Genomic DNA, 27,712 nt, shown 5'->3' on the forward strand with positions numbered 1-27,712 from the left:
GGGAGAAGGGCTAGCTGGGCTGGAGGGGAGAACAGGACTAGCTGGGCTGGAGGGGGAAGGGGAGAAGGGCTAGCTGGGCTGGAGGGGAGAACAGGACTAGCTGGGCGGGGCGGAGTGGTTGGAAGAAGCGCTGGTGGGAGCAAGACGGGGAGGCTGGGACTGGCCGAGTGCCCCCCCCCTCCCCCCGCGGTCCATCTGACTGAGGAGGGCCCTGAGCACGCCGGGTCTGAGGCGGGTGAGCCCGGGCGCCCCGGAACGCTCCCGCCAGCAGCTGGCAGTCGGAGCTGGCTGCTCGCCCCGGCCTGAGGGAGGCTGCTCCGCGGGGCACAGGGAGGCGGGGTGCGTGGCGGGCGCCGGTAGCTGCGCTGGAGGAGATGTGGCTGGGGGCGGTGTCAACCCCCAGCCCCTTGGAGCGGCAGCCTGTCCCTTCGCGCTGGCTGGCTCCGTGCTCCCGCTGCAGTACGGCGAGGCTACAGCCCGCGGAGCCAGGGGCTGTCAACTGAGGGGAAAGCCAGCGAGGGAGGGGGCCCGGGAGCCGCTGGCACAGAGATCGGGACCAATGCAATAAAATGCACCTCCTGCAAGTTCCCCTTGGGAGGAAGCAGCCGCAGGAGGCGGCGGCGGCCGGGAAGTGAAAGGGCTGGAGAGTTCAGCGTGCCATGCTCTGCACGGGAGCAGCAGCAGCCCGGCGGGTCCCCGCGGGGAAGTGAAATGTTCTCAGCTAGGCACGCGGCTCCCCGGGGGCTGGAGGAGCCAGCAGCTGTCCCGCGATGTCACTCCCCGGGGGAGACTCGGGGGGGAGGCTCCAGCCCTTAGCACTCCAGTGAGTGGCGAATGAAGGACCTGCCGGGAAGGATTTGCTCAGGAGAACCTTCTTCATGTGCAGAAGAGATTCCAGGCTCCTGGTCCTCCTCCTTGATTCATGCACTTTGACCAGGAGTTTGGCCATGGAGAGCTGGATCTGGCTCATTGTACTTCTGCGCTGCTCTGCTGTAGCTGCAGGTGAGTCTTGATGTATTTTCATTCCTTCTAAACCCTCTCCCCAATCATTAACCTTAGGAAGGAATAAAGCCTGAAGCTGCTGTGGAACACAGTTTCAGACTGCGAAATCGCTTCATATTCCCTGTCTTCCTCCTTCCACAGCAGTAAATATATGTAAACCGCTGGTTAAGGGCAGTATTTAAACTGAACGATCAAAGTGTTTCTTTCTAGCCCGATTATCATTTTCAGAGCGAACAAAGAAGAGTTTTACTTGCAATGTACACCACTGTGTATATGAACAGACACTCTTAGACTTTTCCTGTACAGGTTTCGGATCTCAATGTTCCTTAGCAGCCGCTCAAAGAAAAGATGTAACATTCGCTTTTTAAAAATGTGATCGGCTCTTTAACAAGTTCCTAAGAGAGTGTGAAAAGTCAAGTGAAGTGGGAGAGCCAGGGAAGACATCAGGAAGACGCAGTTCGTCCAAGAGGGAAAGATGACAATGTAGCATACTGGTTAATGCCATTAAGCTGTTTGTTTTTTTAACTCAACCCTTTTTCTGCCTATGGATACAGGGAACAGGAGCTTCCTTAGCAGGAAAGAGAATAAGGAGCTTGGATTATTTTAGCTATAGCTGGAATGACCTCTAAAGGGAAAAAGTGCCTCTTCCATGGTCAAAAACAGTCAGTGTTTCTGAGAAGTGTGCATTCACATCTCAGGTTCTTTTGTTTTGTTTGGGTTTTTATTGATTCCTCCCAAAGCGGTCCTCAAACAGTAAAATGTTCTAGGTTCAAGTCACCTTTCTTTCCCTTTTAACTTTCCTTTCCTGCTAGTTCCTGGACATACTATGGGCATATTTCCCAAGTCAGTTCTCATTTTGCCAGAATTGATTTTCAGGAATGCAAATTACATTCCATATGGGGTAGCTTGTCACACTGCTTCCCATCCAATACTGCAGATGCACACCAGCAGTCTTGTGTCCATCTCCTCAGCCTCAGCAGTAAGGGGAGTTTTCAATGGCTAAATACTGTAGGTACAGACTGGCTAAGCAACATCTTAGCGGGGACATGGTGACTGTCTGGAATAGTTTGGAGGTAATGAGAATGAAAGTGAAAAAATGAATATTTAAACAGAACACCAAGAAAAGCTTCCTGACACTGAAAGTTTAGGAAACTCCACCATGTGAGACAGCCAGAATTAGACTGGGCAAAGCACCAAACAGTGCACTGTAGCTGCCCTGGTAGGCAATGGAGTGGGTGTCCTGATAAGTGTTTTCCAGCTGTAATTCCTATGCACTATCCCTTTATCACATCTGACTCAGAGGGAAAAGTCAGACACGTGCATTCTTTCTGAAGTAACTGCTACTTCAAGTTTATGCACAAGCAAAGCAGTCTAAAGATCTCAAATAAGATAAACATGCCTGGACTTTACTGACCCTTAGCACTGACACCCCACAGTGCCTCCGCTCATGTTGCTTATAGCACCTTTACCTGAATTAAAGATAAGATAGCTTTCATTCACTCCCTTTGGCTGACTTATTTATTTAGAAGCTCCTTGGTATCTGGTTAGCATATAGTACAACTGTGTACCACTAAGATTGTTCGTTACTGCTTGTTCTGAATCTTACCAGCTAAGATCTACAAGACAATGTAGCTCTGACAATCGGGGTGTCAGTTACTATCCTTCTGGTGTAGGCACCATTACTTAAGTATTAGAGGGGAGTGAGGAAAGCAGAATTCACAATGTAGTAAATAAAGCTTTTAGTCATGCTTATTATTATCTTTAAAGTACTGTTGGCAAAACTAGCACACAGTTAAAGCTTTAAACCCCTTTCCCACCCTTGCCAAATGTATTTAATATAATAAACACTTTGCACTTACAAGGATCTCAAAACACATCACAATTAGGCTTTAATATTGTGTTATATAAACTGTTTATATAATGTTTTCTTGGAGCTTTTTCAAGCCGAGGGCTGATTTTCTTTTTGAACAAACCTCATTATCAGCCTGTTATAGAAAACTCATATAATCAATTGCAAGGGTGTACATGAAATGTTACTAGGCAAGTGTGTCAACTGAAAAAATGCTTAAACAGGACGCATACGTTAGGCTTGGATATTTTACAGGTGAGTCTTGGTGTACCTTGTGTGCTCTTGTCCATTATTAAAGATTGCTGTTCAGTGATATGTACAGTATATAGGGTATGAAATAGCATATGGTTAAGCATAACCATTAAGGGGTATGGAGATGCACCTTTCTGGTAGTGGAAGAGCTGACATGAGTTTGTGGCTGACGGTGCGAAAATCTTTATGCTTCAATCTGTCAATTTTGCGGCATTCTTGTGGTAAACAGCACTAAGCCAGAAAACTGTCATATCTCACAAATTGCAGCATTCTGCATCCATCATTCTCATTTTTTTCCTTTGAAAAAAAGCCTCCTATTATTCAAAGGTTTTGTTTTTTCCCCCAATATAAGAAGCAATGGCTTGTGAATTTCAACAGCCTGAACCTGTCCTCATAGACTCTAGTGGGAGCAGGATCCACTCCCAAATGAGGAATGAAAACTATGGGCCTGATTCAAAGCCCCTGGGAAGCTAACCACTTCTGAGTATCTTCAACTACCGTAGACCTTAATGGGAGTTGTGTGCTCAGAACATCATGGACAAGCTCAGACCTCTGCAGGACAGAGCCCCAAAGAGACAGGCCTACCAAAGGTCTACAGAAAGTGTTTTATTTACATTAATCCATTTGTTAATTTAAATATAATGCATGTGCATCTGAACAGTTACTGCAAGAGCCTTGGGGCAGAACTTATAGGTGAAATCCTGGCTCCATTGAAATTCCCATTGACTTTAGCAGGGCAATGATTTTAGTCCACGTTTTCCTCTACATGCTATACAATTTTGAGCACAAAGATAGCACTTGATCAATATGGATACTCATTAAAAATTATATTGGAGTCCTGACTAAGAACTGATATATTTATTTCTTCACAAGAGTCCTTTCTATTAGAGGCAGTAATTTGAAATGTAATGGTGGAGGGTGCTACAGTAAACATTCAGCTGTTTAACAGGTAACTTCACTACAATAATGTAGCTAAAGAATCCAAGAAAGCAGCCAACACATGAAGTCAGCCCATCGTAGGCCTAACTGACAGGGCTGGCTCCAGGCACCAGTGAAGGAAGCAGGTGCTTGGGGCTGCCAATGGAAAGGGACGGCATGTCTGGGTCTTCGGTAGCAATTTGGTGGCAGGTCCCGCAGTCCCACTCAGAGGGAAGGACCGGCTGCAGAATTGCCACTGAAGCATAAAGTGGCGTGGTAGAGCTGCCACCTAAGTGTCACCAATCCCAGCTTTATCGTTATTTTTTTTCTTCACTGCTTGGGACGGCAAAAAAGCTGGAGCTGACCCTGCTAACTGTTAACGCACATGGTAAAATACTTACTTCCCTATCTCTCAAGAGAGCTGTGTTGATTAGTTTATGTTTGGTCAGTACTTTGTTCTGTAAATTTTGCAATTGTATTTATTCACTGTTATGGGCATAAGTGTATTTTGTAAATTTGAGCTGAGACTGTCTTATTTTAGTTCTTGCCTGCAACTGTCCTTTTTAATGCACTTAATTTCTTATCCCTGTAGGGGATTCATTATTTCACAGAGTATTTTGATCATTAAAATCTTTCCAAGATATTTGTAGCCAATGTCCATTTGTAAGTGCTTTATAAACAATGTTCCACAGCTTTTCTAAGTAATCTGTATAAAAAACCTGCATAGACCCTTGGTATTAGAAATGGAGGGAGGGAAAATCTATCAGATCATTAAATCTACCCCTCTGCTAATGCAGGATAGAACTCCAGTGCAACTGCTATATACCAAAACTGAATAACAAAAATAGCCCCCCGATAAAGGATGTATTGGATATTAAACCAAAATGACTCTTGAACTTAGCAAGAAGACCAAGAAGAAACCATAATCATTAGTGCATAAAGCTTATTGTGTATGTTTGGCCCAGTGATAAAGAACACATTATGCACCTCAGATGTTTTGGCATGCTCATTTTCAAGTCATCATAGCTGTTTTGTTTATTTTTTTTAAGTTAAATGGCTATGGGTCATAAAATACAATCTAGTTCCTGACTGCCTGTCAGCTTCATTAATAGGTGGAAAGTTTATAATAAAAATTACTAAACCATGACTGTAACTTTGCTAAAGATTTCATACTGAACCCCTGTGGTGATTTTATTTTCTGTGTAGACACTGTAATTGCATGAGTTTTAAATCAACAAGACTTCTAGGCAAACCTGAACAAAAACCACGTAGACTAAATTACAGGGCAACTTGCCAGCACCATTTCAACAGTGGAATTTTTTCTTTACACACCATTAGTAACAAACTTCCAAAATATGAACCAGTGTACCGGCTAAATCCTGACCTCTGCAGCACCTGGGGAGGGGATGCTTCAGTTTTCCTACTATGCAAACAACCTCCAGGCTCAGAAGGAATATTGAAGCACCTTGCTTGAATAGCCCTCCACAACTCGCCTCCCTGTCTCCTACCCAAAACTCAGCTACCTCATCTGCCCAGTAAACTCTAGCACCACCCAACTTCCACGCTACTTACTGCTTTCTTCGTGGCCTCCTCCCTGTCTTGTGACTGGATGGGTGTCTTTCTGGGCCATACCCTGAAATATGCATCTTTGTGGGTATTCAGAGAGGGTCACTGCCCCACTTCAAATCCTCAGTGTTTTCTGGGGTAGCTCAGGAAGCAGCTTGGTTCCCCCTAACACAGAGTAGCAAGAGAAGGGAATATTCCCTTTCCCCACTGACGTGGCTGCCATACCAGAGAGTGCTCCATAATGCTTATTGTGGTAGCTAAAAAACCCTCAAGGTTCCCTAGAAACTACCCAATAGGACTTTTTCCTGCATGTGGTTTCCAGGGAACCCTTGAGCGTTCCTTGTCTACCACACTAAGCCTTAGGGGGCATCCACTACCCCTGGGCTTAATGTAGCATCCACTGTAGAGGGAGAAGGAGCTAGGCTGAGGCAAAGGGGATGTAGGGCTGTTGTAAGCGCCCCTCAGTGGAGCATTTTGGGACCAGGAGGAAGTATGGCTGGGGCAGGCCTGTGCTCCAGATGTTCTCTGGCTTGTAGGGGCCACTGAAACAGTTGCAGTCCTGAGGGCTGCCCTAGTCTGCAGCAGCTCCCTTCAGCCCCTGATTCTGGGCTTCTCTTCTTGATCTCTGCATTGGCCAGTGCAGGATTTAGCTACACTTGTGTGAAGATTACACAGGGAGCTGTTTCACATGGTAACCTGAATGGTAACCATGCAGTCTTCTGAGAGCAGTGCTGTTAAAGATCAATTGCTTTAGTTTAACCTGTACTTTTCTTCACCTAGGACTGAGCAGTGTTGTTGGAGTTGGGTCCCGTTGCGAAAAAGCATGCAACCCTCGAATGGGAAACCTCGCCCATGGACGAAGATTGTGGACAGATTCCATGTGTGGGCACAACTCCACCGAGTTTTACTGTTCATATAGTGAGAATGCAGACCTGACATGCAAGCGGCCCAAGTGTGACAAATGCAATGCTGCTCACACCCATCTGGCTCACCCGCCCTCTGCAATGGCTGACTCTTCCTTCCGATTGCCTCGCACATGGTGGCAGTCAGCTGAGGATGTGCACAAGGAGAGGATCCAGCTGGATTTGGAAGCTGAGTTTTACTTTACTCACATAATCATGGTGTTTAAGTCACCAAGGCCAGCAGCCATGGTTCTGGAGCGATCCCAGGATTTTGGGAAAACATGGAAGCCTTACAAGTATTTTTCCACTAACTGTTCAGCAACTTTTGGCCTAGAGGACGATGTGACAAAGAAAGGAGCAATTTGCACTTCAAGATATTCAAGTCCCTTTCCTTGCACTGGGGGAGAGGTAAGTTCATTGGCATGTTAAAGGGATACTGTCAAGTAATGTTGGCCCTGACTTCAGTCTCTTCATAATCTTTACAACCTTTGCTCCAGAATTTATATTTCTCGTCTTAAAATGCCATTGTCAACTTGAAATCTAGTTAATTTCAGGAAATGAGTTAAAAGTAGTTGCAAGTACTACACCTGTCCCCGATCCCCTCTGCCAATCTGTGTGGTTTTACAATCACGTTTTCCTACTTTTAAAAATGTTTTTCTCTCTCCGGTATTGTTTTGTGAAAGACCCACACAAGCAACAGGTGAATTGACTATACTGGAAAAATGTTGAAACTGGCATACACACAAAGATATTGTTAATTTCAGAAAGTAAACAAATGTGATGGAAGGAGAAAACAGAAAAATAATTTTCTCCATTCTCTTTCAGTTCCAGTAATTTTAAATGTTACTTGTAACAATAGGTCAAAATTTGACAGAAATGGGGTTATTTTTCAACTGATGGGGTCTATGTCCTTGTTAAATAACTACCACTGTTACCAACGAATTAAAGTAAAACAAACCAAAAAGAGCCACTGCTTACATTGACCCTATAATTTTCCTGTAATTCTGTGGAAGAAGGACATACTAGTTAAGTAAGAAACCCCACTCCCTCATACATGCTATGTGCATGGACACTAATATGTAAAAAAGAGGTAAACAAAAGAAAAATAGAAGGGAAAAATCACATTTGCTAAAAGAAAAATGACTATTGAAAAGAGATTACAAACAACAGCAAATAAAGAACATATAGATCTGCTACAGAATGCGCTCTTTTGCTTACACTGATAATTCAGCTAGTTTTCTGAGAGATTCCCTCTAATGAAACCCTAATACAAAAATTAAGATCCGTTGTGGTGCTATCTCTGGGTTTACACCTTCATTAGTGGTGAGGTATCCTCGGTGGACTGTTGGTAAAATCTGCTCCCTCTAGTGGTCTTTCAAGAGGTAGATGATTAGTTTACAGTGCTTTTCAGATGTGTTTTGTTTGTTAGATCAAACTTTTGATTTTCCTTTGGAATAAAATAGAGAATAGGACGAGTTATTAACAAAAAGAAAGATCAGTTTTATTCCATTAGACTGTGTTGATTATTTTCTTTGAAGTAAGGCTCCCCGTGCCATCGTGCTGGGGATCAGTATACATCTCCAAGTAAATGGGGCTTGTCTACACTACAAAGTCTTTGTTGGTAAAGCTATGCCAGCAGAGCCCTCTAGTGTAAACACAGTGTATACGATAAGAGTTTTTCCAGCAGCATAGTAACACCACTTTCCTGATGACACTAGTTATGCAGAAGCACTCATGTTGGCATAGTTGCATCTACACTGGGGTTTTTGCCAGCATAGCTCTGTCAGCTGGCGATATGATTTTTCCTCCAACACTTCTAGCCAACTTACCTATCTTGGCAAAACTTTGTGGTGTAGACTAAGCCTTAGTAAATCATCTGTTGATATACAGAATCCTCACAAAAACAAAGAGGAGTCCTTGTGGCACCTTAGAGACTAACAAATTTATTTGGACACAGTTTCCCACTCTCATCCCAGCAGTTTCATGATTCAGTTCATAGACATTTAGGGCCAAATTTGGATATATTCATGGAATTCACACTGAATTCAGTGAGAATTTTGCCCTGAGATAGCCATATGTGGTTCTCACTGAATTCAGTGAAAATCACATACAGATATCCCAGTGTAAAACCTGATCTTTAAATGAAAGGATCAGATATGAATAAATTAAGTTCGGATTTAATTTCCCTCAAATTTTGCATCTGAAGGAAGGATTCTTTATACAGTTTTTCACTTTTTGTTTGTTTTCTTCACAGAAGAAGATGTTAGCTCAATAGCAGAGCTTTGATAGTGTTTGAATTTAAAGGGCCCGAACCTCAGCTGGCACACATCAGTATTCCATTTACTCCAATTGAGCATCCAACCCACAGTCTGAAAGCAATTGCTTTGCTAAAGGGTCATAAGGATTGTCACTGTTTAAAAATTAACAATACACGTGAACTCAAACAATATCAGCCATCACTGGAGTTATTCAGTTAGTTTTCTCCAGGGTTGGGCACCAGTTTGATTAAGAAATGAGTAAGGAGTACCTGTCCAAAGGAGTACATAAGTCTAGTCACTAAAATGCACCCTTCTATGTAAAACGTCATGGGAGGGCAGCAGCTGTTCTGGTCTGGAGAGAAACTTTTAAGTGCATTCTTTTCATTGAAGGAATGAAAGCCTCTAGGCTCACTGAAGAGGCCGGTGTCCTTAGCAGTTACTTTATTAATCCAATTAAGGTTTAAAATAAGGAGATTACAAGGGAAAACTGCTTCTTGCTCCCCCTCCTTTGGTAAAAGCAGAGAAAGAACTTCCCCTCATGCAGGGGTTGGGACTCACTAAACAAGGGAATCTGCAGTAGAAGTAGCAAGAGGTGCCAAACTGAGGAGTTTTCTGAGGCTCTCAGCATCTCCACCAGTTATGTGCCATCTCCATAAGGTTATGTAATGTCACATAATACATTACCATGTAATGTTGAGCCCTATGGCGATAGCTACACCAGGATTGGTGACCTCTCTAATATGATCACAGAAGAGTGTGATTTGTGTGTTCTCATTCACATGATTCCTTGGTAACCTTTCTACAAGTGATGCTCAGAGAGAAGAAATTCAGCCCTGACTTGGGTTTGCAAAGAGTGTAAACCATGGCAGGATTTGGCTCATCTGAGGTTGATTCTGTAGCTACTATGTGTGTATACAGATCCCACTGAAGTCATCCCAGTAAAGTGTGTCCACATAGAGGTGTGCAAATACAGGCCAAGTCAGTCTGCATGCGAGTCAGTGGAATTTCTGCATGTGCAGCAGCTAAGGGATTGATAGCCCCATGTGGACACAAAATTTGTATCTGCATCCGATCTACAATTCGCAAACATGGTCCGCAGATGTCCGCAGGTTTGCTGGCTCTGAATATAAAATTTGAATCTGCACTCATCCGCAAATATGGTCCATACACATCTACAGATATAAAGTAGATATCTGCAAATTTGCAGGGCTCTGAGGCTTGAGCGTCCTAAAAGTAGAAATCAGCAAATACCTTTGGTAAGGGGAGGAATTCAGTATTATTCAGTGTATTCCAGGTAGCAAAGCAATCCATTCACAGAATGGCCTTATTGTTGCAGTGTCTAATATGTTGGCTTCATTTTATTGTAGTTTGTAATAATTGCAAAGAAAGGAGACCTCCAATTCCAAATTGTCTCATTATATCATACTTTAAAACAAATGTTGAGTCGAGGGGACTGGACCCCTAAATCATTAGGGAGTTTATGCATATGGCACACTTCAGTTCCCTGCATTTAAACATCACTTGTATTTACGTGCAAAGTAATAACAGCAACTCTCTGGCAACCAGATGGCAAGCATGCATGCTTAGCATATATCACATTTAATTTATTACAGCGTGCTACATTCCAGCAATTACTTCTAACTGCCAATAGCAATGTGTATCTCACCTAAAGCAATACCAGAGTTTTGTGTGCTGTTTTGAATTATGCACTGCCGACTCCCACTAATCGTAGCACCTAATTTCAGACATATGGAAACAGTTTCAGTTGAAACGGTAGTTTCAAATATGCAGCCATCTTAAAATATCTAGCTTGAAAGGGTATTATTTAATTGCAGCTAAGTTGGCCCAGTATTCTTTAAAACATCAGTGTAAACTCCGTACTGCTCACAGGTCTCTTTAATATAAAGCAACTGCTGTATAGCATGACAGCCAACTGTGCACAAGCCCCTTGGAGCACCACTTGAAAAAGTTTCAGTATCATATATAGTAGTCGAGGTACAAAAACACAGGCTGTGTGTGCCTGTATAAAGGCAGTGTGGTCTAAAGATAAAAAGAAAGGGAATGGAAGTCAAAGTACCTGGGTTCTGTTTGTGACTTTATCACTGACAGATGTGACTTTGGACAAGTTACTTGGGGCCAAATGGTTAAAAATGGTCTTTGATTCTGAGTGTGGAACCTCATATCCTGAGACCTGGTATAGAGCAGAGATTGGAACTTGGGTCTTCCAGATGAGTGTGTAACAACTAGGCCATAAGCATTTGCATGCTCTCACTGGCTTATCAACTAAAATGGAACAGCTTCCGTGGGAGAGCTTGGGTGCTCCATCTGAGGCTAAACAAGTGGTTAGGGCACTTCTGTAGGAGATGCAAGAACTGTGTTCAAGTTGCTGCCCTACTTCAGGCAGAGTAAGGATTAGAATGTGGGATCTCCCACATCTGAGATCAGGGCTCTAACCAGTGAGCTATTGAATGAGAGGGGGCCGTACCATCATCTCATTTTCAATGAGAAAGGCTTAGGTGTCTAACTCCAGGAGAGGGTTCTTGGCTGTGAATCTCAAGTGGAGTCCACAGGTAGGTAACTCCCAACCTAACTCCCTTTGACAGGTGAAACTTAAGCCACCCCCCACTCCTTGCCATTTCCTACTGGGTACTAAGGTGACTCCCTGCTCTATGAGCTGGCTTTTGTGACTCCCATTCTTAGATGCCTAACTCTCCAGTCCCCATGCATTGTATAAGGAGCCTCTCACCTAATTTAGGGCTGAAGATTCTAATGGGCAGTAGGGTGCCTAAAATTGGTCATGCCAATACTGAGCCTAAGATCTCTTTGTGGATCTAGCCTTTAATACCTAGAAGAAACAGCGATTTGAGATACTGTGTAAGAAGAGCTTGCCTGAAGGTGGTATAATCAACAAACTTTTCAGCCCTAGATTCAGAAAATAGAACCAAGTAAGCAGTACAGGGGAGGGGTCAGTGAGAGGCTAGATAGAGAGGAAAATCAGGATCGGGCCTGGCCCAAGTGGATTAGCAGATGGGTCCTGTCATGAGGATCTTACAGTTTAATTGAAGATTCTGTGCACTTCCATGCTATGTAAATAAAGGATTGTGTTTTTGCGCTATACTTTTTATGCAAATGAAAGCCTATTCCAAGCCAATGTCCTAAGTATAAGCCAGCAGTGGCTTTAGCAACTCAAACCTTTGCACACTCATTGAATGTTCCTTTTTAAGGCGACTCAAGCAATTAATTAGGGCCAAAATACAGATATTTTTAAAGACAAGGCTTTATGAATAAAAATTGGGCTAGTAACAGGCCTATCCTGATTCTTATGTGAGAAAACCTCCCTTACTTGCATCTTTACCTTGATGCTGATTTTCAGAGATTTATGACACCACAAGAGGCAAAATGCCAAGTCCGTAGGTTCATTTTTAAGGCACAAAGCTCAACATTTATGGAGAAATAATAGCTGTGGAATTGGCCCTGGGAGCTGCTTTTCATCTTTTTCTTTAATAGAGCGGCTTTGTGTTTCCCTTTCTGGCACTGTGACTGGGAGCTGAGCACAGGGATGTTGAAAAAGTAACGGGGCTCTACTAAGAAAAGAAGACTAGGTAATGGATGAAGCTTCATTCCTGTTCCAACTCCACTCCCAGTCTCTTCTCTGGGTAAATCTTGGGATCCTCTGATGTGTCTACTTGTCTTCCAGAGCGGAACACAAACACTTCCAGCCCTGTATCGTAATACACCCCAACTACCACAGCCTATCAGCCTTGCCACCAGCCGCTGATCTCCCTGATTTTGCAGCTTGCTCATTTCATTTCCACAATTGCATCCTCTGCTGATCTCATTCTAAGCTTCATGATTGTTCTCTTCCTATGTGTCTCACCTTCACTTGCTCACTTTCTATTCTGGCAATTGCAAATCGCTGGATCTGATTCTCCAGTACTTTGCATCTTGTCAATTTATTTTCATCCACTCTGGAGAGACCAGGGTGGGACACTAGGGAACAAGCTGGAGAATGAGAGATGAGATGGGAGAAGGAGAGGGCAAAGTGGAGGTAAAATAAAGCTAGTGAACATTTTTTCATTGAGAAGCAAAGATAAACGGCTTTTAATCAAAAGTGAAAACTGTCATAGAATTTTCATTTTTGATAATTTTTTTGTTAGTTTTTCATGAAAAACTGAAATTTGTGATTAAAATCTTTTGGATTTTTTTAAACCAAATATTTTAAACAAAAGATGGAAAATTATAACAGAAATGTTTTTTTTGAAAACCAAATATTTATCAGGTTTAGATTTAATTTTTTTTATTAAGAAACCAAAAAACTTCTCCAGGAAATTTCAGAGGAAACGGGGAAAAAAATTTCTTAATTTCCTATGAAAATAACTGGTATATTTGTATCTAGCTGTAAGGTAAAATGTTACTGCTGGTGTGAGTGGAGAATTCTAGTTTGGCAGTGTTTTATATTCACTGCCATTTACACCTGGTACACAATGTATATGAAACACCACCAAATCAGAATTCTCCACTCACACTGGTGGGAGCATTTCACACCCATTTTGATTCCCTTTGCACAGGTGCCAATGACTCCCCAAGGTGCAAGGCAGCAGAGAGTAAGATCCCTACCCTTGGAGATTCTCCATAGATTCTCCCTCTCCAGCCTCAGCTCTTCCTCTCCAGTTTGCTCCCTGCTCTGTCCAGGTACCAGTCTCCCATTCCTTTTCTCCCCAGAGTGGGTGTAACTGGCAAAACAAGGTGCGAGGAATGAAGAATCAGTCCAGTGCAACTCAAAGAAGTGTGTGCATTGACTCCTGAAGTTCCAACAGCCACTGCTTCACCCCTTAAGAAAGTACAGCATGTGGCCAGTGTGGAAAGTGATGGGGCATAGGCTCTATCTCCTCCTCATCCCAGTTCGGGTAGCTAACACTGGTCTTGTGCAGTCCTTGCACTCATGTAACCAAAAACAGCCTTCATTTGTGCTCTGTCCCTGTTTGGGGTCATAAACGGGAAAGCTCCTTGCTCACACTACGGGATTATACTGATTTTACAGAAACCGGTTTTTAAAAACAGATTGTATAAAGTCGAGTGCATGCGGCCACACTAAGCACATTAATTCGGCGGTGTGCGTCCATGTACCGAGGCTGGTGTCGATTTCCGGATCGTTGCACTGTGGATAGCTATCCCATAGTTCCTGCAGTCTCCCCTGCCCTTGGAATTCTGGGTTGAAATCCCAGTGCCTGATGTACAAAAAACATTGTCGCGAGTGGTTTTGGGTACAGCCTCACCCCTCCCTCCGTGAAAGCAGCAGACAACCGTTTCGCGCCTTTTTTCCTGGGTGAACTGCAAATGCACAGCAAGCATGGACCCTGCTGAGCTCAAGACAGCAATCATGGATGTTGTAAACGCCTCGCGCATTATCGTGCAGTCTATGCTGAACCAGGACCTGCAAAACCAGGCAAGGAGGAGGCGGCTACGACAGCGCGGCGATGAGAGTGACGAGGACATGGACACAGAATTCTCTCAAACCACGGGCCCCTGCGCTTTGGAGATCCTGCTGGTAATGAGGCAGGTTCTAGCCATTGAACGTCGATTTTGAGCCCAGGAAACAAGCACAGACTGATGGGACCGCATAGTTTTGCAGGTTTGGGACGATTCGCAGTGGCTGCAAAAGTTTCGCATGCGTCACGGCACTTTCATGGAACTTTGTGACTTGCTTTCCCCAGCCCTGAAATGCCAGAATACCAAGATGAGAGCAGCCCTCACAGTTGAGAAGCGAGTGACAATAGCCCTCTGGAAGTTTGCAACGCCAGACAGCTACCGGTCAGTTGGGAATCAGTTTGGAGTGGGAAAATCTACTATGGGGGCTGCTGTGATGCAAGTAGCCAAAGCAATCATTAAGTTGCTGCTACGAAAGGTTGTGACTCTGGGAAATGTGCAGGTCATAGTGGATGGCTTTGCTGCAATGGGATTCCCTAACTGTGGTGGGGCGATAGATGGAACCCATATCCCTATCTTGGCACCGGAGCACCAGGGCACCCAGTACGTAAACCACAAGGGGTACTTTTCAGTGGTGCTGCTGCAAGCACTGGTGGATCACAAGGGACGTTTCACCAACATCTACGTGGTATGGCCAGGAAGGGTACATAACGCTCGCGTCTTCAGGAACACTACTCTGTTTTAACGGCTGCAGCAAGGGAATTACTTCTCAGACCAGAAAATAACAGTTGGGGATGTTGAAATACTGTAGTTATCCTGGGGAACCCAGCCTACCCCTTGATGCCATGGCTTATGAAGCCATACACAGGCAGCCTGGACAGTAGTCAGGAGTTGTTCGACTATAGGCTGAGCAAGTGCAGAATGGTGGTAGAATGTGCATTTGGCTGTTTAAAGGCGCGCTAGCGCACATTACTGACTTGCTCAGACCTCAGCCAAACCAATGTCCCCTTTGTTATTGCTGCTTGCTTTGTGCTCCACAATCTCTGTGAGAGTAAGGGGGAAACCTTTATGTGGGGTGGGAGGCTGAGGCAAATCACCTGGCCGCTGATTACACGCAGCCAGACACCAGGGCGATTAGAAGAGCACACCAGGAAGCGGTGCGCATCAGAGAAACTTTGAAAATGAGTTTCATCACGGGCCAGGGTACGGTGTGACTGCTGTGTTTGTTTCCCCTTGATGAACCCTCCCCCACCCGATTGACTCATTCCCTGTAAACAACCCACCTTCCCCCTTCAGTTACAGCTTGCTTAAGGAAATAAAGTCACTATTGTTTAAAAATCATGTATTCTTTATTAATTCATTATAAAAAGAGGGAGAGAACTGACAAGGTAGCCCGGGTGTGGTTTGGGAGGAGGATAGGAGAGAAGGAAAAAAATTTCAAAGTAATGACAGCCTTTTGGTTGGGCTGTCCATGGGGGTGGAGTGGGCAGGTGCACGGAGCCTCCCCCTACACGTTCTCACATGTCTGGATGAGGAGGATGTGGAACATGGTGAGGCTGGTTATACAGGGGCTGCAGCTGCACTCTGTGATCCTGCTGCTGTTTCTGAAGCTCCAGTTTGATCACGCAGCAGCCCCAGAGTTGCATCCCACCACCGCTGATCTTCCTGCCTACACCTCTGATCTTCCTGCCGCCACCTCTCATCTCGAGCGTCCCTCCTGTCCTCACATTCACTGGCATCTTTCCTGTAATTTGATACCATGTCCTTCTACTCATTCAGATGAGCTCTTTCATTGCAGGTCACTTCCATGATTTCCGAGAACATTTCGTCTCGCGTCTTTTTTTTCCGCTGCCTTATCTGAGATAGCCTTTGGGATGGAGTGGAGAGGCTTGAAAAATTTGCAGCTGCATAAGGGAGGGGAAAAAAGGGAGAGAAGTATTTAAAAAGATACATTTTACAGAGCAATGCTTATACTCTTTCACAGTGAACAACACTATTCACCTTACATAGCACGTGTGATCTCACTACAAGGTCACATTTTGCATCTTAATATTGAGTGCCTGCGGCTCTGGTGCTAGAGATCTCACAGACGCAGGTCCGGGCAGCAGAATTTGGCTTGCATGCGGCCATGGTAAGCCATTGTCTTTCGGCTTCTGCAGCCTTCATATATCCAGCGCTCTCCTTTACCAAATAGCAAGCAAAGCCGGTTCAGTGCTGCTTCTTTCCTGTTAACATGCAGCAGCAGAAACCACCACCCCCATCCAATTCTCTGGGATGATCACTTTACCCCTCCTCCCACCGCGTGGCTGGTATCATGGAAGATCACTGCTAAACACCCACCTCCCCCCTCCACCACGTGGCTGGTAGCAGGGAAGATCCCTGCTAGCCAAATGCAAAAAAGCTCAGTGCCAATCACCCGCCCCCCTTCCCCGTGCTTGGCTACCTGCAAGGAAGGATTTCTTTTAAGTAACAAGCAAACAGCCCAGTAGGACTGGCCATCTCTGTCCCCTTAATTAAATTCCTGAATTTCAACCAGGTTACCATGAACGATATCACTCTCCTGAGGATAACACAGCAAGATAAAGAACGGATGTTGCTTGAATACCAGCAAACACTGGAACCATACGCAGCTAGGCTTTGTCATGCAATGATACCGGATTACTTGCTACATGCATGGTGTGGTCAAGTGTCCTACCATGGAGGACGGAATAAGACTGCCCTGCCCAGAAATCTTCTGCAAAGGCTTTTGGAGTACCTCCAGGAGAACTTCATGGAGATGTCCCTGGAGGATTTCCGCTCCATTCCCAAACATGTTAACAGACTTTTCCAGTAACTGTACTGGACGCGAATGCATCCCAAGTCCTCAGGGCAAATTAATCATTAAAAAATGCTTGCTTTTAAACCATGTTTTATATTTACAAAGATACACTCACTAGAGGTCGCTTCCATGGCTTCTTTGCGTGGGATAGTGGCTTGGGAGGGCTGGGAGGGTAATTCCGTCAGGGTGAGAAAAAGCTCCTGGCTGTTGGGGAGAAAGGAGTGCTGTGTGCTCTGTGCAAGCTCGTCCTCCTCTTCCTCCTCCTCATCTTCCCCGTCCACAGAATCCTCAACCATGGCTGAGATTACCACCCCCACCTCGGAATCCACAGACAGGGGTGGGGTAGTGGTGGCGGACCCCCCGAGAATTGCATGCAGCTCAGCGTAGAAGTGACATGTTTTCGGCCTTGCCCCGGACCTTCCGTTTGCTTCTTTGGTTTTCTGGTAGGCTTGTCTGACTTCCTTAACTTTCACACAGCACTGTACTGACTACCTGGTATGGCCTTGGAAATTTTTTCAAATGTTTTTTCATTTCGTCTCTTGGAACGGAGTTCTGTTAGCATGGAATCTTCTCCCCATACAGCGATCAGATCCAGTACCTCCTGTGTGGTCCATGCTGGAGCTCTTTTTCGATTCTCAGGAGACTGCATTTTTACCTGTGCTGATGAGCTTTGCATGGTCACCTGTGCTGGTGAGCTCTCAACGCTGGCCAAACAGGAAATGAAATTCAAAAGTTCCCAGGACTTTTCCTGTCTACTTGGCCAGTGCATCCGAGTTCAGATGGCTTTCCAGAGCGGTCACAATGATGCACTGTGGGATACCGCCTGGAGGCCAATACCGTCTAATTGTGGCCACATTAACCCTAATTCGATATGGCAATACCGATTTCAGCGCTACTCCCCTCGTCAGGGAGGAGTACAGAAATCGGTTTTAAGAGCCCTTTATATAAAGGGCTTTGTTGTGTGGATGGGTGCAGGGTTAAATCAATTTAACTCCACTAAATTCGGTATAAACGTGTAGTGTAGACCAGGCCAAACCCCTTTGCAAAGGAGTGGTGCATAGTCTGATCCTGTGTGATTTATTGTAACCTATGTAGTTTACTCTTATTTGCACAAGTATACTGTGATAAACTGAAGTGTTCTCCAACACAATTACTGTAAAGGAGGGCTACTTTCTATCAGGCCTGGACATACAAACTCACACCTGAAAAACCCTGAGCTGAAGGAGAGCAAGGGGCAGAAGATCTTGACCCTAATTCTAATTCCAGCCAGTGCAGAGATGAGCCATGGAAAGCTGTCACAGGGTGAGGTCTAGGATCAGAAAGCATAGTCCAGACATTTTGCCAGAAATATTCTGGAAGGGAGGGACTGCAAAGGGAACACAGTTGGTGAAAATAGAAGCACAAAATATTGTTATTATTTCTATTCCATTATAGATGTGCATGGTGACAAATCAAAGAGGAAGTCCCCAAATATAGTGCCTATCTATAAAAAGGGAAATAAGGACCTGGGGAATTACAGATCAGTCAGCTTAACTTATGTACCCAGAAAGATAATGGAGGAAATAATTAAGCAATCAATTTGCAAACACCTAGAAGATAATAAGGTGATAAATAACAGTCAGCATGGATTTGTCAAGAACAAATTGTGTGAAACCAACCTGATACCTTTCTTTTACAGGTAACAAGCCTTGTGGATAGGGGGAAAGCGGTAAATGTGGTATATATTGACTTTAGAAAGGATTTTGAGACTGTTGCATGACCTTCTCATAAACAAACTGGGGAAATACAACCTAGATGGAGCTACTATAAGGTGGGTGCATAACTGGTTGGAAAATCATTCTCAGAGAGGAGTTATCAGTGGTTCACAGTCATGCTGGGAGGGTATAATGTGCGGGGTCCCGCAGGGATCAGTTCTGGATCTGGTTCTCTTCAATATCTTCATCAATAACTTAGATAATGGCATAGAGAGTACACTTATAAAGTTTGCAGATGATACCAAGCTGGGAGTGCTTTGGAGGATAGGATTAAATTCAAAATGATCTGGACAAACTGGAGAAATGATCTGAAGTAAATAGGATGAAATTCAATAAGGACAAACACAAAGTACTCCACTTAGGAAGGAAAAATCAGTTGCACACATACAAAATGGGAAATGACTGCTGAGGAAGGAGTACGGCAGAAAGGGAGCTGGGGGTTATAGTGGATCACAAGCTAAATATGAATCAACAGTGTAACGATGTTGCAAAAAAAGCAAACATCTTTCTGGGATGTATTAGCAGGAGTGTTGTAAGCCAGACATGAGAAGTAATTCTTCTGCTCTACTCCACGCTGATTAGGCCTCAACTGGAGTATTGTGTCCAGTTCTGGGCGCCACAGGAAAGATGTGCACAAATTGGAGAAAGTCCAGAGAAGAGCAACAAAAATGATTAAAGGTCTAGAAAACATGACCTATGAGGGAAGACTGAAAAAATTGGGTTTGTTTAGTCTGGAGAAGAGAAGACTGAGAGGGGACATAATAACAGTTTTGAAGTACATAAAAGGTTGTTATAAGGAGGAGTGAGAAAAATTGTTCTTGTTAACCTCTGATAATAGGACAAGAAACAATGGGCTTAAATTGTAGCAAGGGCGGTTTAGGTTGGACATAAGGAAAAATTTCCTAACTGTCAGAGTGGTTAAGCACGGGAGTAAATTGCCTAGGAAGGTTGTGGAAGCTCCATCATTAGAGATTTTTAAGAGCAGGTTGGACAAACATCTGTCAGGGATGGTCTAGATAATACTTAGTCCTGCCTTGAGTGCAGGGGACTGAATTAGATGACCTCTTGAGGTCCCTTCCAGTTCTATGATTCTAAGCTAAGGAGTCTGCAAATACTGCTTCCACAATATTAATGTGCATCCATTTTGTAGCTAGTTACATAACTGTCCAGAATTTGACTCATTCATTGTATTGAGTTACTGCTTGTAAAATGGTTCCTAGTCAGTTTCTGAAATTACGTCCACTGGAGAAATTAGCACCAAAGACCCAACTCCCAGTCAAGGGCCAGCATGTACATTTGCTTAACATGAGTTGAGGAGTGAGTGTGGGAATGAGGAGCGCATACTATAAGCCTGATTGACAAATATGGTAATTTCCTGAAATGTTCTTGAAAGACCTTCAGGGCCACCTCTAGACATTGTGGTGCTCTACACAGCTCCGCCACAGGGGTACGGGGGGGTGTGTGGGGATGGCCTCAGGCCTCTGCGGGGTGGGCATCCCCAGGCCTCCGGGGCGGGGGCTGCTCCCAAGGTCTATGGGGGCAGGAGCAGGCTTGGGGGGCAGGGGAGAAGCCGCCCCCCAGCACGAGCCGACAGAGCGGAGCAGGTTGGGGCTGGGTCACTCCACTTCCTGCTGCCCAGTGATTGCAAGGCGGGCCCGATTTTGCACTCATGGGGTGGCAGGAAGTGGAGTGACCTGGCCTCAGTCTGCTCCGCTCTGCTCCCCTGGCTCCCAGCCTTGGGATTTGGGGGGCAGGAGGGAACCACCCCCCCACACTCACCGGCGGCCCAGCTGGGAGCTGGTGGAGCAGGGGCGGGAGCTTTGTGGAAGTGGTGGAGTGGGGAAGGGCTGGGGTGGAGCAGGGGTGGGAAGAGGCGAGGTGAGGGCGGAGCAGGGGCGGGGGCTTTGGACAAGGGGTGAGGTGGGAGTGAGGCAGCTTTTTAGCATGTGTGTATGTTCTTTTATTGTTTCAGTGTTTTTTACCATACGAATAAATGTGCTTGCTTAGAAGGAGCTGTGTGGTACCTCACATCTGCTGCAATACACTCATCATAGCCTTCGCAGAGAAAGCAAAGCACAGGCACTGGCCTTTTAGGCCATCTGGCTTGCTGGGGATATCACAGAGTAAGGCAGGGAGCTATGCAGCCTTAGAACCCCTGGTCAGGAGGGAGAGAGATGTGGGTCTCCACCCAAGAATGGTGACAGCTGAGAGCAAGAAGCCTAAATTTGGTGCCATTGGATCACAAGGACAAATACAGGTGCAGCTGCCCGGAAACTCGGACAGTCCTCTCTCTCTCTCACTTCTCTTCTTGCTTTACCCTGGGGTAACTTCATTGGCTCCTGATATGCACCACTGTAAGAGGGAGGAGAATAAGGCCTTAGAAGTACAGTCTACTAAGAGAAGAACTTTTGGAGCTTAATACAATGTAGATTATGTTAATGTGGTAATGATGAAACAGATTTCCATAACAATGGACAGCAGCCTGAATAATGTTAACATCTTTCTGTCTATTAATTAATGTATGTCTAGCTATCACAGTTTATACAACAGAATACTCCACAATATACACAAAGGATGCGCTGATGCATTATAAATAGGACTGCACAATTAAAAGTTAACCATTCTTCAAATATTACATTTAGGAACATTAACATTTGAATAAATTTTGACTGAATCTTCATAGAAGTATATTGTGTCTCAAGAGCTGGGATCAAACTGACAGTAAATTCAATTTCTTGTGGAGAGTCATTATCAGGCACTTCATTGTTGTCATGATGCAGCTTGCATTTTACGATTTAATTGCTTGCTTGCAACATATTTGCATGGGCTTTGCATAATGTCCAATCACTCTATTTTGCATCAGCTTGAAAAACTATCTACTGATTCTGAAGAGTTGTTTATACTTAATCACAGACCCCAAAGAACATGTAGTACAAAGGAATGCAAATCCCATGTGGACTGATCCATTATTCTTCAATATAACTTACCGTACAGCTGCCTTTTACGGAGTGTTGACGTGAAAAAGCTGTCCCCTTTCTCCTGGCTACTGACTAACTTTTTGTGCAAGAAACATATGTTAATAGTTTAAAGGGACCTGTTGGTTAGGCATGAAATTAAGCAAGAATTGCATTTTCTTCATTTTGGTTCCGTCCTGCAGTAAATGAGATTTTTTTCTTGTGTATGGATATAGGTTTTTCAGTATAGATATTCAAAATCTCTTAGAATAAAGTCTCACAGAAATGATAGCAAATGGAGTTTTTGAACCAAGTTGGTATAATTCCACTGATTTGGAACTCACTGATTTCACTAGCTGAGGAGGGTGGTGCCAGGGAGAAAAGCAGTAGCACTCAATTGTGAAAGCATGATAATTATGGAGACTGTCACTGATTAGCTCTTCATGTTAAATATGATTGCTGAAATAAATAAGACTTTTTATTGATCTGTTAAATTATAATGAATAATCTAGTGAGAGCAGAGAGCATATTCTGATCTTACTTTTATCACTTTAAATCATCATAACACCAATGAAGTCAATAGGTTGATTGTGGAATCACTGTAATGTAAGGTCCTGATTCAGCAATGCACATGAACACATGCTTAACTTTAAGTGCACATATAAGTACTTTGCTGAATAGGGATGGACTTAAGCATGCACTTAAGTTCTTTGCCAAACTGGATTCTAAGTGAGAGCAGAATCTGGCCTCCAATTTGGTAGCATGTGTTTCTATTTTCCCACTTCAGTCTGGTCTCAAATAAAAAGTAAGTATTTAAAGGGCAAGAGAAAACAATGTATGCACCAGTGAGCCAAGGAAGTGTTTTAACCCCTTCGTAAGGAGAAAAGAATGGAAATACAAAAAGGTACGTGGTGGCCAGCTCCTGCACAGAGTCCACAGATCCTCCTCTTCTTGTGTACCCTGTGCAGGAACTTGTCTCAGTTGCAGCCCTTGTACTCTTCTGGAAGTTTTGTCTGAGTGAAAACTGAAAGCCAGATTCTCCTCCTCTGTAAGGGGAATTTTTTGGGCACTACAACCATTGTTCCATTAGATCTGTGCTACCAGGGAGCAAGAAGAGAGGAGGAGCCCTGCACAACTGATTTGGGCTTCCATCAGATCCCTGAGATCTGCCAGTTTGATGGATCAAACCTCTGGCCAAATTCCAAGATGAGTGCAGAGGACAATCTCTGTCCCCAGCCTCGAACACTTTGGTTAAACTCTGTGTGTGTGGGGGGGAAATCTCTGCAGAGTTGCTGACCTCCAATCTAATGGTCTTTTTTGCATGGGAGTGGGGAATGTGGCCTTGGTAAAGTGGTCAAGTTTGACCACGTTATAATTGTAATAAGATCAGTATAAGGAGCCAGGTTCAGATCTAAAGCATGCTCGTGTGTTGCAAATCCGGAATAACTTCACTGCCTTCAGTCAAGCTACTGCTCAGTTACATTGATGGAGATTGGAATTGGATGCTACAGTCAGAAATAGTCAGATGCAAATTAAAATGTATTTCCCCAAAGACTCAGACATAAAATCTTTCAGTTGCATGCTCAGATGGAAAAAGCATCTCTAGTGCACATGAAAGTCTTTCTCTCTCCCTCCCATCCACTCCCCCCCACCACATACAGGGTCATATTAATACTTCTTAGTTATGGTTCTCATCTTAAACTTATCCTAGTTCAGAGCTCATCATTAAGATAAAAGGCCTCAATGTAGCTGAGTGCCCACTATAGTATTTTAATACGTTAATAACTTGTATTTAACTATTCATGAATTCATGGGGGTGCTAATAAATCACTTTGAGGATTTTACTCATTGTCACTCTTTGCTGTTAGAGAGTCTCTTCAGCAACAAATATTGACACAATACCATCTTTTGAAGCATCACATATGCACTTTTACTGGTGTGTGTTTGTGTCTTTGAATGGTTGATTAATATTTTATGTATCTGCTGTGGCAGATTAGCCTTCAGATGATCTCTAATGAAGCTTTATTGCATCCAGCCTGTCTTTATTCCTCATGGATTTATATACCAGCTCCTACAGATTTTTTTCTGGAACTAACTCTGATGGAGCAGAGAATAAAAATAAATGGTGTCCACTTATCCAAGCGCTTGACCCTTTAAGGCACTGGTCACTTTTAACTCCCATTGGCGCCAATGGGAGTCCAGAATCCTCAATGGGATCACGTTTACATTATGTAAACACCCCATTCTTACCACAAAAATCTTTGCCCATCTCTTAACCCAAACTCATACCTTCTTTTAGACTTTGGAAAGTTTGCCTAAGAACCCACAATATCCCTTCTCAATTAAATCCAAATCTCATGTGCTCTGGGATACACAGGCCCCTAGCGCATGGGCAATTTGGATTCAGTAACTTTCAGGACTCAGGACCCCTAAAATGAGCTTTGCAAAGGAGAAGTGGATGTGGCCTTGAAAGAGATGTAGCCTTCAAACCGTGAGAGGTTTGCTCATCGCAACTAACATTTCTGTTGGCCCTATTTGTTTTAGTTGCCCTTGGCAGCTGGACAAACCCAGAAGACCACAGCGAATGGTAACATGCATGAAAGGCAACGTGTTTTCAAATGTCCCTGGTGTATGCTGACATTTCATAGAAGAATTTAAACTCACTCTTCCTGATCTTCCATCTTTGGAACAAAGGTACTTCATGCGCTACACAGAGGTGGCATTACGGGACTGGACACAGCACCCACTTGAGTCAATGTCAAAATTCCACATGGTGCTGGAACAGATCTCTTTAGAGGGTAGTCCTGACTAGAACAAAAGTAGCTGGGAGCTAGGCACAGCACAACAGCGTTACATTATATCAGAGACCAAGAGAGGGGGCAAGTACTTAATTCATTTAGAAAAGACAGAGACTGACATAATGATTTTCTAGGAAAGCGATGAAGGGGAGGAAGACTTTGAGTCTGTTTAATGGTGTATTTGTTTTCTCTGTGTGAAGTGCTTCGGATGCTATTGACAGACAAGCACTTTGCACCAGGAGGTGACAGGGCCTTTACTCCCCTCAGCGATCTTTGAACCAGTTCTCCTTTGTTATGCCTCTAGTGGTGCCCAGGGGAAGAGGCCGGACTATGCCACACTTGTGGAGAGCAAGCTGCAACGTTTAAAGCAATGGTCTCCAAACTTTTTTGATCATGCACCCCTATCAGTAAAAAAAATTTTGAGCACACACCCCCTGCCACGCTGCAGGGCTGGCTCTACCATTTTTGCTGCCCCAGCTATTGAAATGCAGCCACCTCTGGGATGGAACATGGCAAATGTGTAACTGTGCTCAGCAACACTACCCAGCGTAGAACAGGAAGCGAAGAACATCGTATCCATCTGAAACAGGCCCTGATCCTGGGGCTACCACTGGCAAGTAGCTTGGAATTTTTTAATGACCACAAGAAGTCAGGCCCTTGGTTTTACATCTCATAGCTAGCATCTCTTGCAATATTGTGCGCCAATGATCCAGTATTAACACCTAGGGAAGACTGATTTGCCTATTCAGATTTTGGCAGCACACTAGTTTAACATGGAGGGCTCCCACGTTGTAAGATCTAGTGAGATGATAGCCCAGATTTTACTGCTGCTTCCCAACAAGGCCCCCAGTGGGCTGATGTCGGACCATATCCTGACACCAATCTATGTGCAGAACTCCCAGGGTTCCATATCCCGTGTCACCACCTATGTCACAGGTAGGAAGAGGGCGGCTTCCCACTTCTTTAATACATTTTCATTTTTATTCTTTCATTTGCATTTAACATTTTTCCTTTCCTATATTAGATGTCACACACCATCAACTGGATGATTCTCAGACTCGCTTTAATTCTGCAAATTATAGACACAAAACTTCCAATTATATGCATTGACATTCTATATGACATTTCACAGACCTGAAGAAGAGCTCTGGGTAAGCTCGAAAGCTTGTGTCTCTCACCAGTAAAAGATATTCCCTCACCCACCTTGTTTCTCTAATATCCTGGGACCAACATGGCTACACCAACACTGCATATTATACAGACTAGCATATTAAAAATATTTTGGGAAAATGTATTACTCTTGGGTTGCAAAGGAATTCCCTTGATCCCTGGTCCCCTTGCAGGTGTTCTCACTGAAACTCTCTAACTGAACACTCTATCTCGCAGGCTTGTGTGTCGTGCTCGGAGGTTATTCTGTGGTTCTGGGGAGCGAGCCAGTTTTTTTTAATGGCACTGCCTCTGAACAAGCAAGTGCAGCTCTCTTTCTATCTCATTCTTGGGATGAAGCTCCAAGCTTAGTTGATCTCACATACACTAAACAGGTACTGCAGGCAGGCCAAAGTTGAGAACATAAATCTTATTGGGGGAGGGCAGGGAGGGAAGAGAAAGCTGCCTGAGGGAAGAATATTTAAATATCATTTTTCTTGCCAGCAGACCAAAGGGGTTCTTCTGCGTCTGTTCTTTTTCCTAGGCCATACAGTGCAGCCTTGCAAATTGTAACTTTTGAAAAGAAGAATCAGGATGAAAAGACTAATTGAAATGAAAACTTTGCCTTTAATGGTGCATATCTGATGATGCTATAAATCTAAAGGGATTTGCAAGACAGGAAACTAAACCTAAGTGTATCTATATGTGTCTGATGTAGTCTCACAACAGTTACAATAAAAAGGTCAAGCATTTTTATTTATTTATTTATTTGTTGTAATAGCGTCTTGTAGGAAATTCTTGATTAAGCAAACTAAGCCTTTGTGGGAACAAACTCTTTGTTCAAGGAGCAGCACAGGTTAATCTGAGGTGAAGAAATCCAACAGTTTTGAGCTATCTGTACTGAATTGATATTTCTGTGGTGTGAATGTCATTTATATGTGCAGTGTTGTTGTAGCTGTGTCAGTCCTAGGCTATTAGAGAGACAAGGTGGGTGAGGTAATATTTTATTGGACCAACTTCTGTTGCTGAGAGAGAGAGACGCTTTCGAGCATACAGAGTTCTTCTTTGGGACTGAGTCCTGAAGAAGGTCAGACCTGAGGAAGAGCTCTGTGTACCTTTGAAAGCTTGTCTCTCTCACCAGCAGAAGTTGGTCCAATAAAAGATATTACCTCCCCCACCTTGTCTCTCATTTATATGTGTAACATTTGAATGAAGACTAGCATGATCTAGCACTGTGCTGTACTGAGATTGTACCAACTAACCAGTGAGATCTTGAAGAAGAAGATATCATCTAATTATTACCACGTTATAGAGGATTCTAGGGAACCCTTAAGGATTTTGTGTAGCTTTTACTCATGCATCCCTCAGGCAAACACCTGTTGGTTTGTGTGTGTGTGTAAGGATTTTCAAGATCTGACCCATACATTTTATAGTCTTTGAGGCTGGAAGCACTCATAAACCGCATACGGGGTGGTCCTTGGTATGAGTTGCATAAATTTTTTTCTGCATATTAACTCACCCTGTTGTGACAGCTCCACAGCCCTCCACAGCTCTGCAAATGTTTTATTATCCTAGATATTTATTTATAAAGTTGAGATATGTTAGTTCCTTGAAACTATGAAAACAAACAAATTCAAACACACAAAGTAAATAAATAGAATATTGTGATCAATCTTCGAAAGCCACCAGAAAGATCACTTATTTCAAATTTATGGAATTTGCATCTGATTTTTGTTAAAATTGTTTTACATTTAAATTGTGAGGCAGGAATTATGGTTTGTTTGCCTATTTTTATCTCTATGTTATAAAGGTTACAGAAGGGATTGGTGGGAGTTGTCTGAATGGTCGTCTTCGTCACTGGATTAAGCAGCCACCTATCATAAAGAACACAAAATGTGTCATCTCTGTGGTCTCTCATTGATGGATTTCAATGAACTGCCTTTGGTCATGCAATAGGAATTCTGCTGTGCCATAAATAGGGGTTGCCTTCAGAGATCTAGTGTTTTCCATGACACATAAGGCAACATTTATGGTCCATAGTGAGCTTTATGCAATCTGTGTGATTAAT

General features: G+C 43.8%; 1 protein-coding gene across 2 annotated transcripts in view; it reads left to right on the forward strand.

The window, feature by feature from the left end:
• The first annotated feature begins 330 nt into the window (after positions 1–330).
• Positions 331–27,712, forward strand: part of NTN4 (netrin 4) — a 95,038-nt gene continuing 67,656 nt past the window's right edge. The window contains exons 1-2 of one of the 2 annotated variants that reach the window (XM_030548515.1): positions 331–1,002; positions 6,368–6,897. In XM_030548515.1, coding sequence (XP_030404375.1) covers positions 879–1,002; positions 6,368–6,897 — 654 coding nt within the window. In that variant the 5' untranslated portion in view covers positions 331–878. The remainder of the gene's footprint in view (positions 1,003–6,367; positions 6,898–27,712) is intronic. The other variant, XM_030548514.1, reaches the window with a different exon arrangement.

The sequence above is a fragment of the Gopherus evgoodei genome, chromosome 1 (genome assembly GCF_007399415.2).
Source record: "Gopherus evgoodei ecotype Sinaloan lineage chromosome 1, rGopEvg1_v1.p, whole genome shotgun sequence".
Classification (NCBI taxonomy): Eukaryota; Metazoa; Chordata; order Testudines; family Testudinidae; genus Gopherus; species Gopherus evgoodei.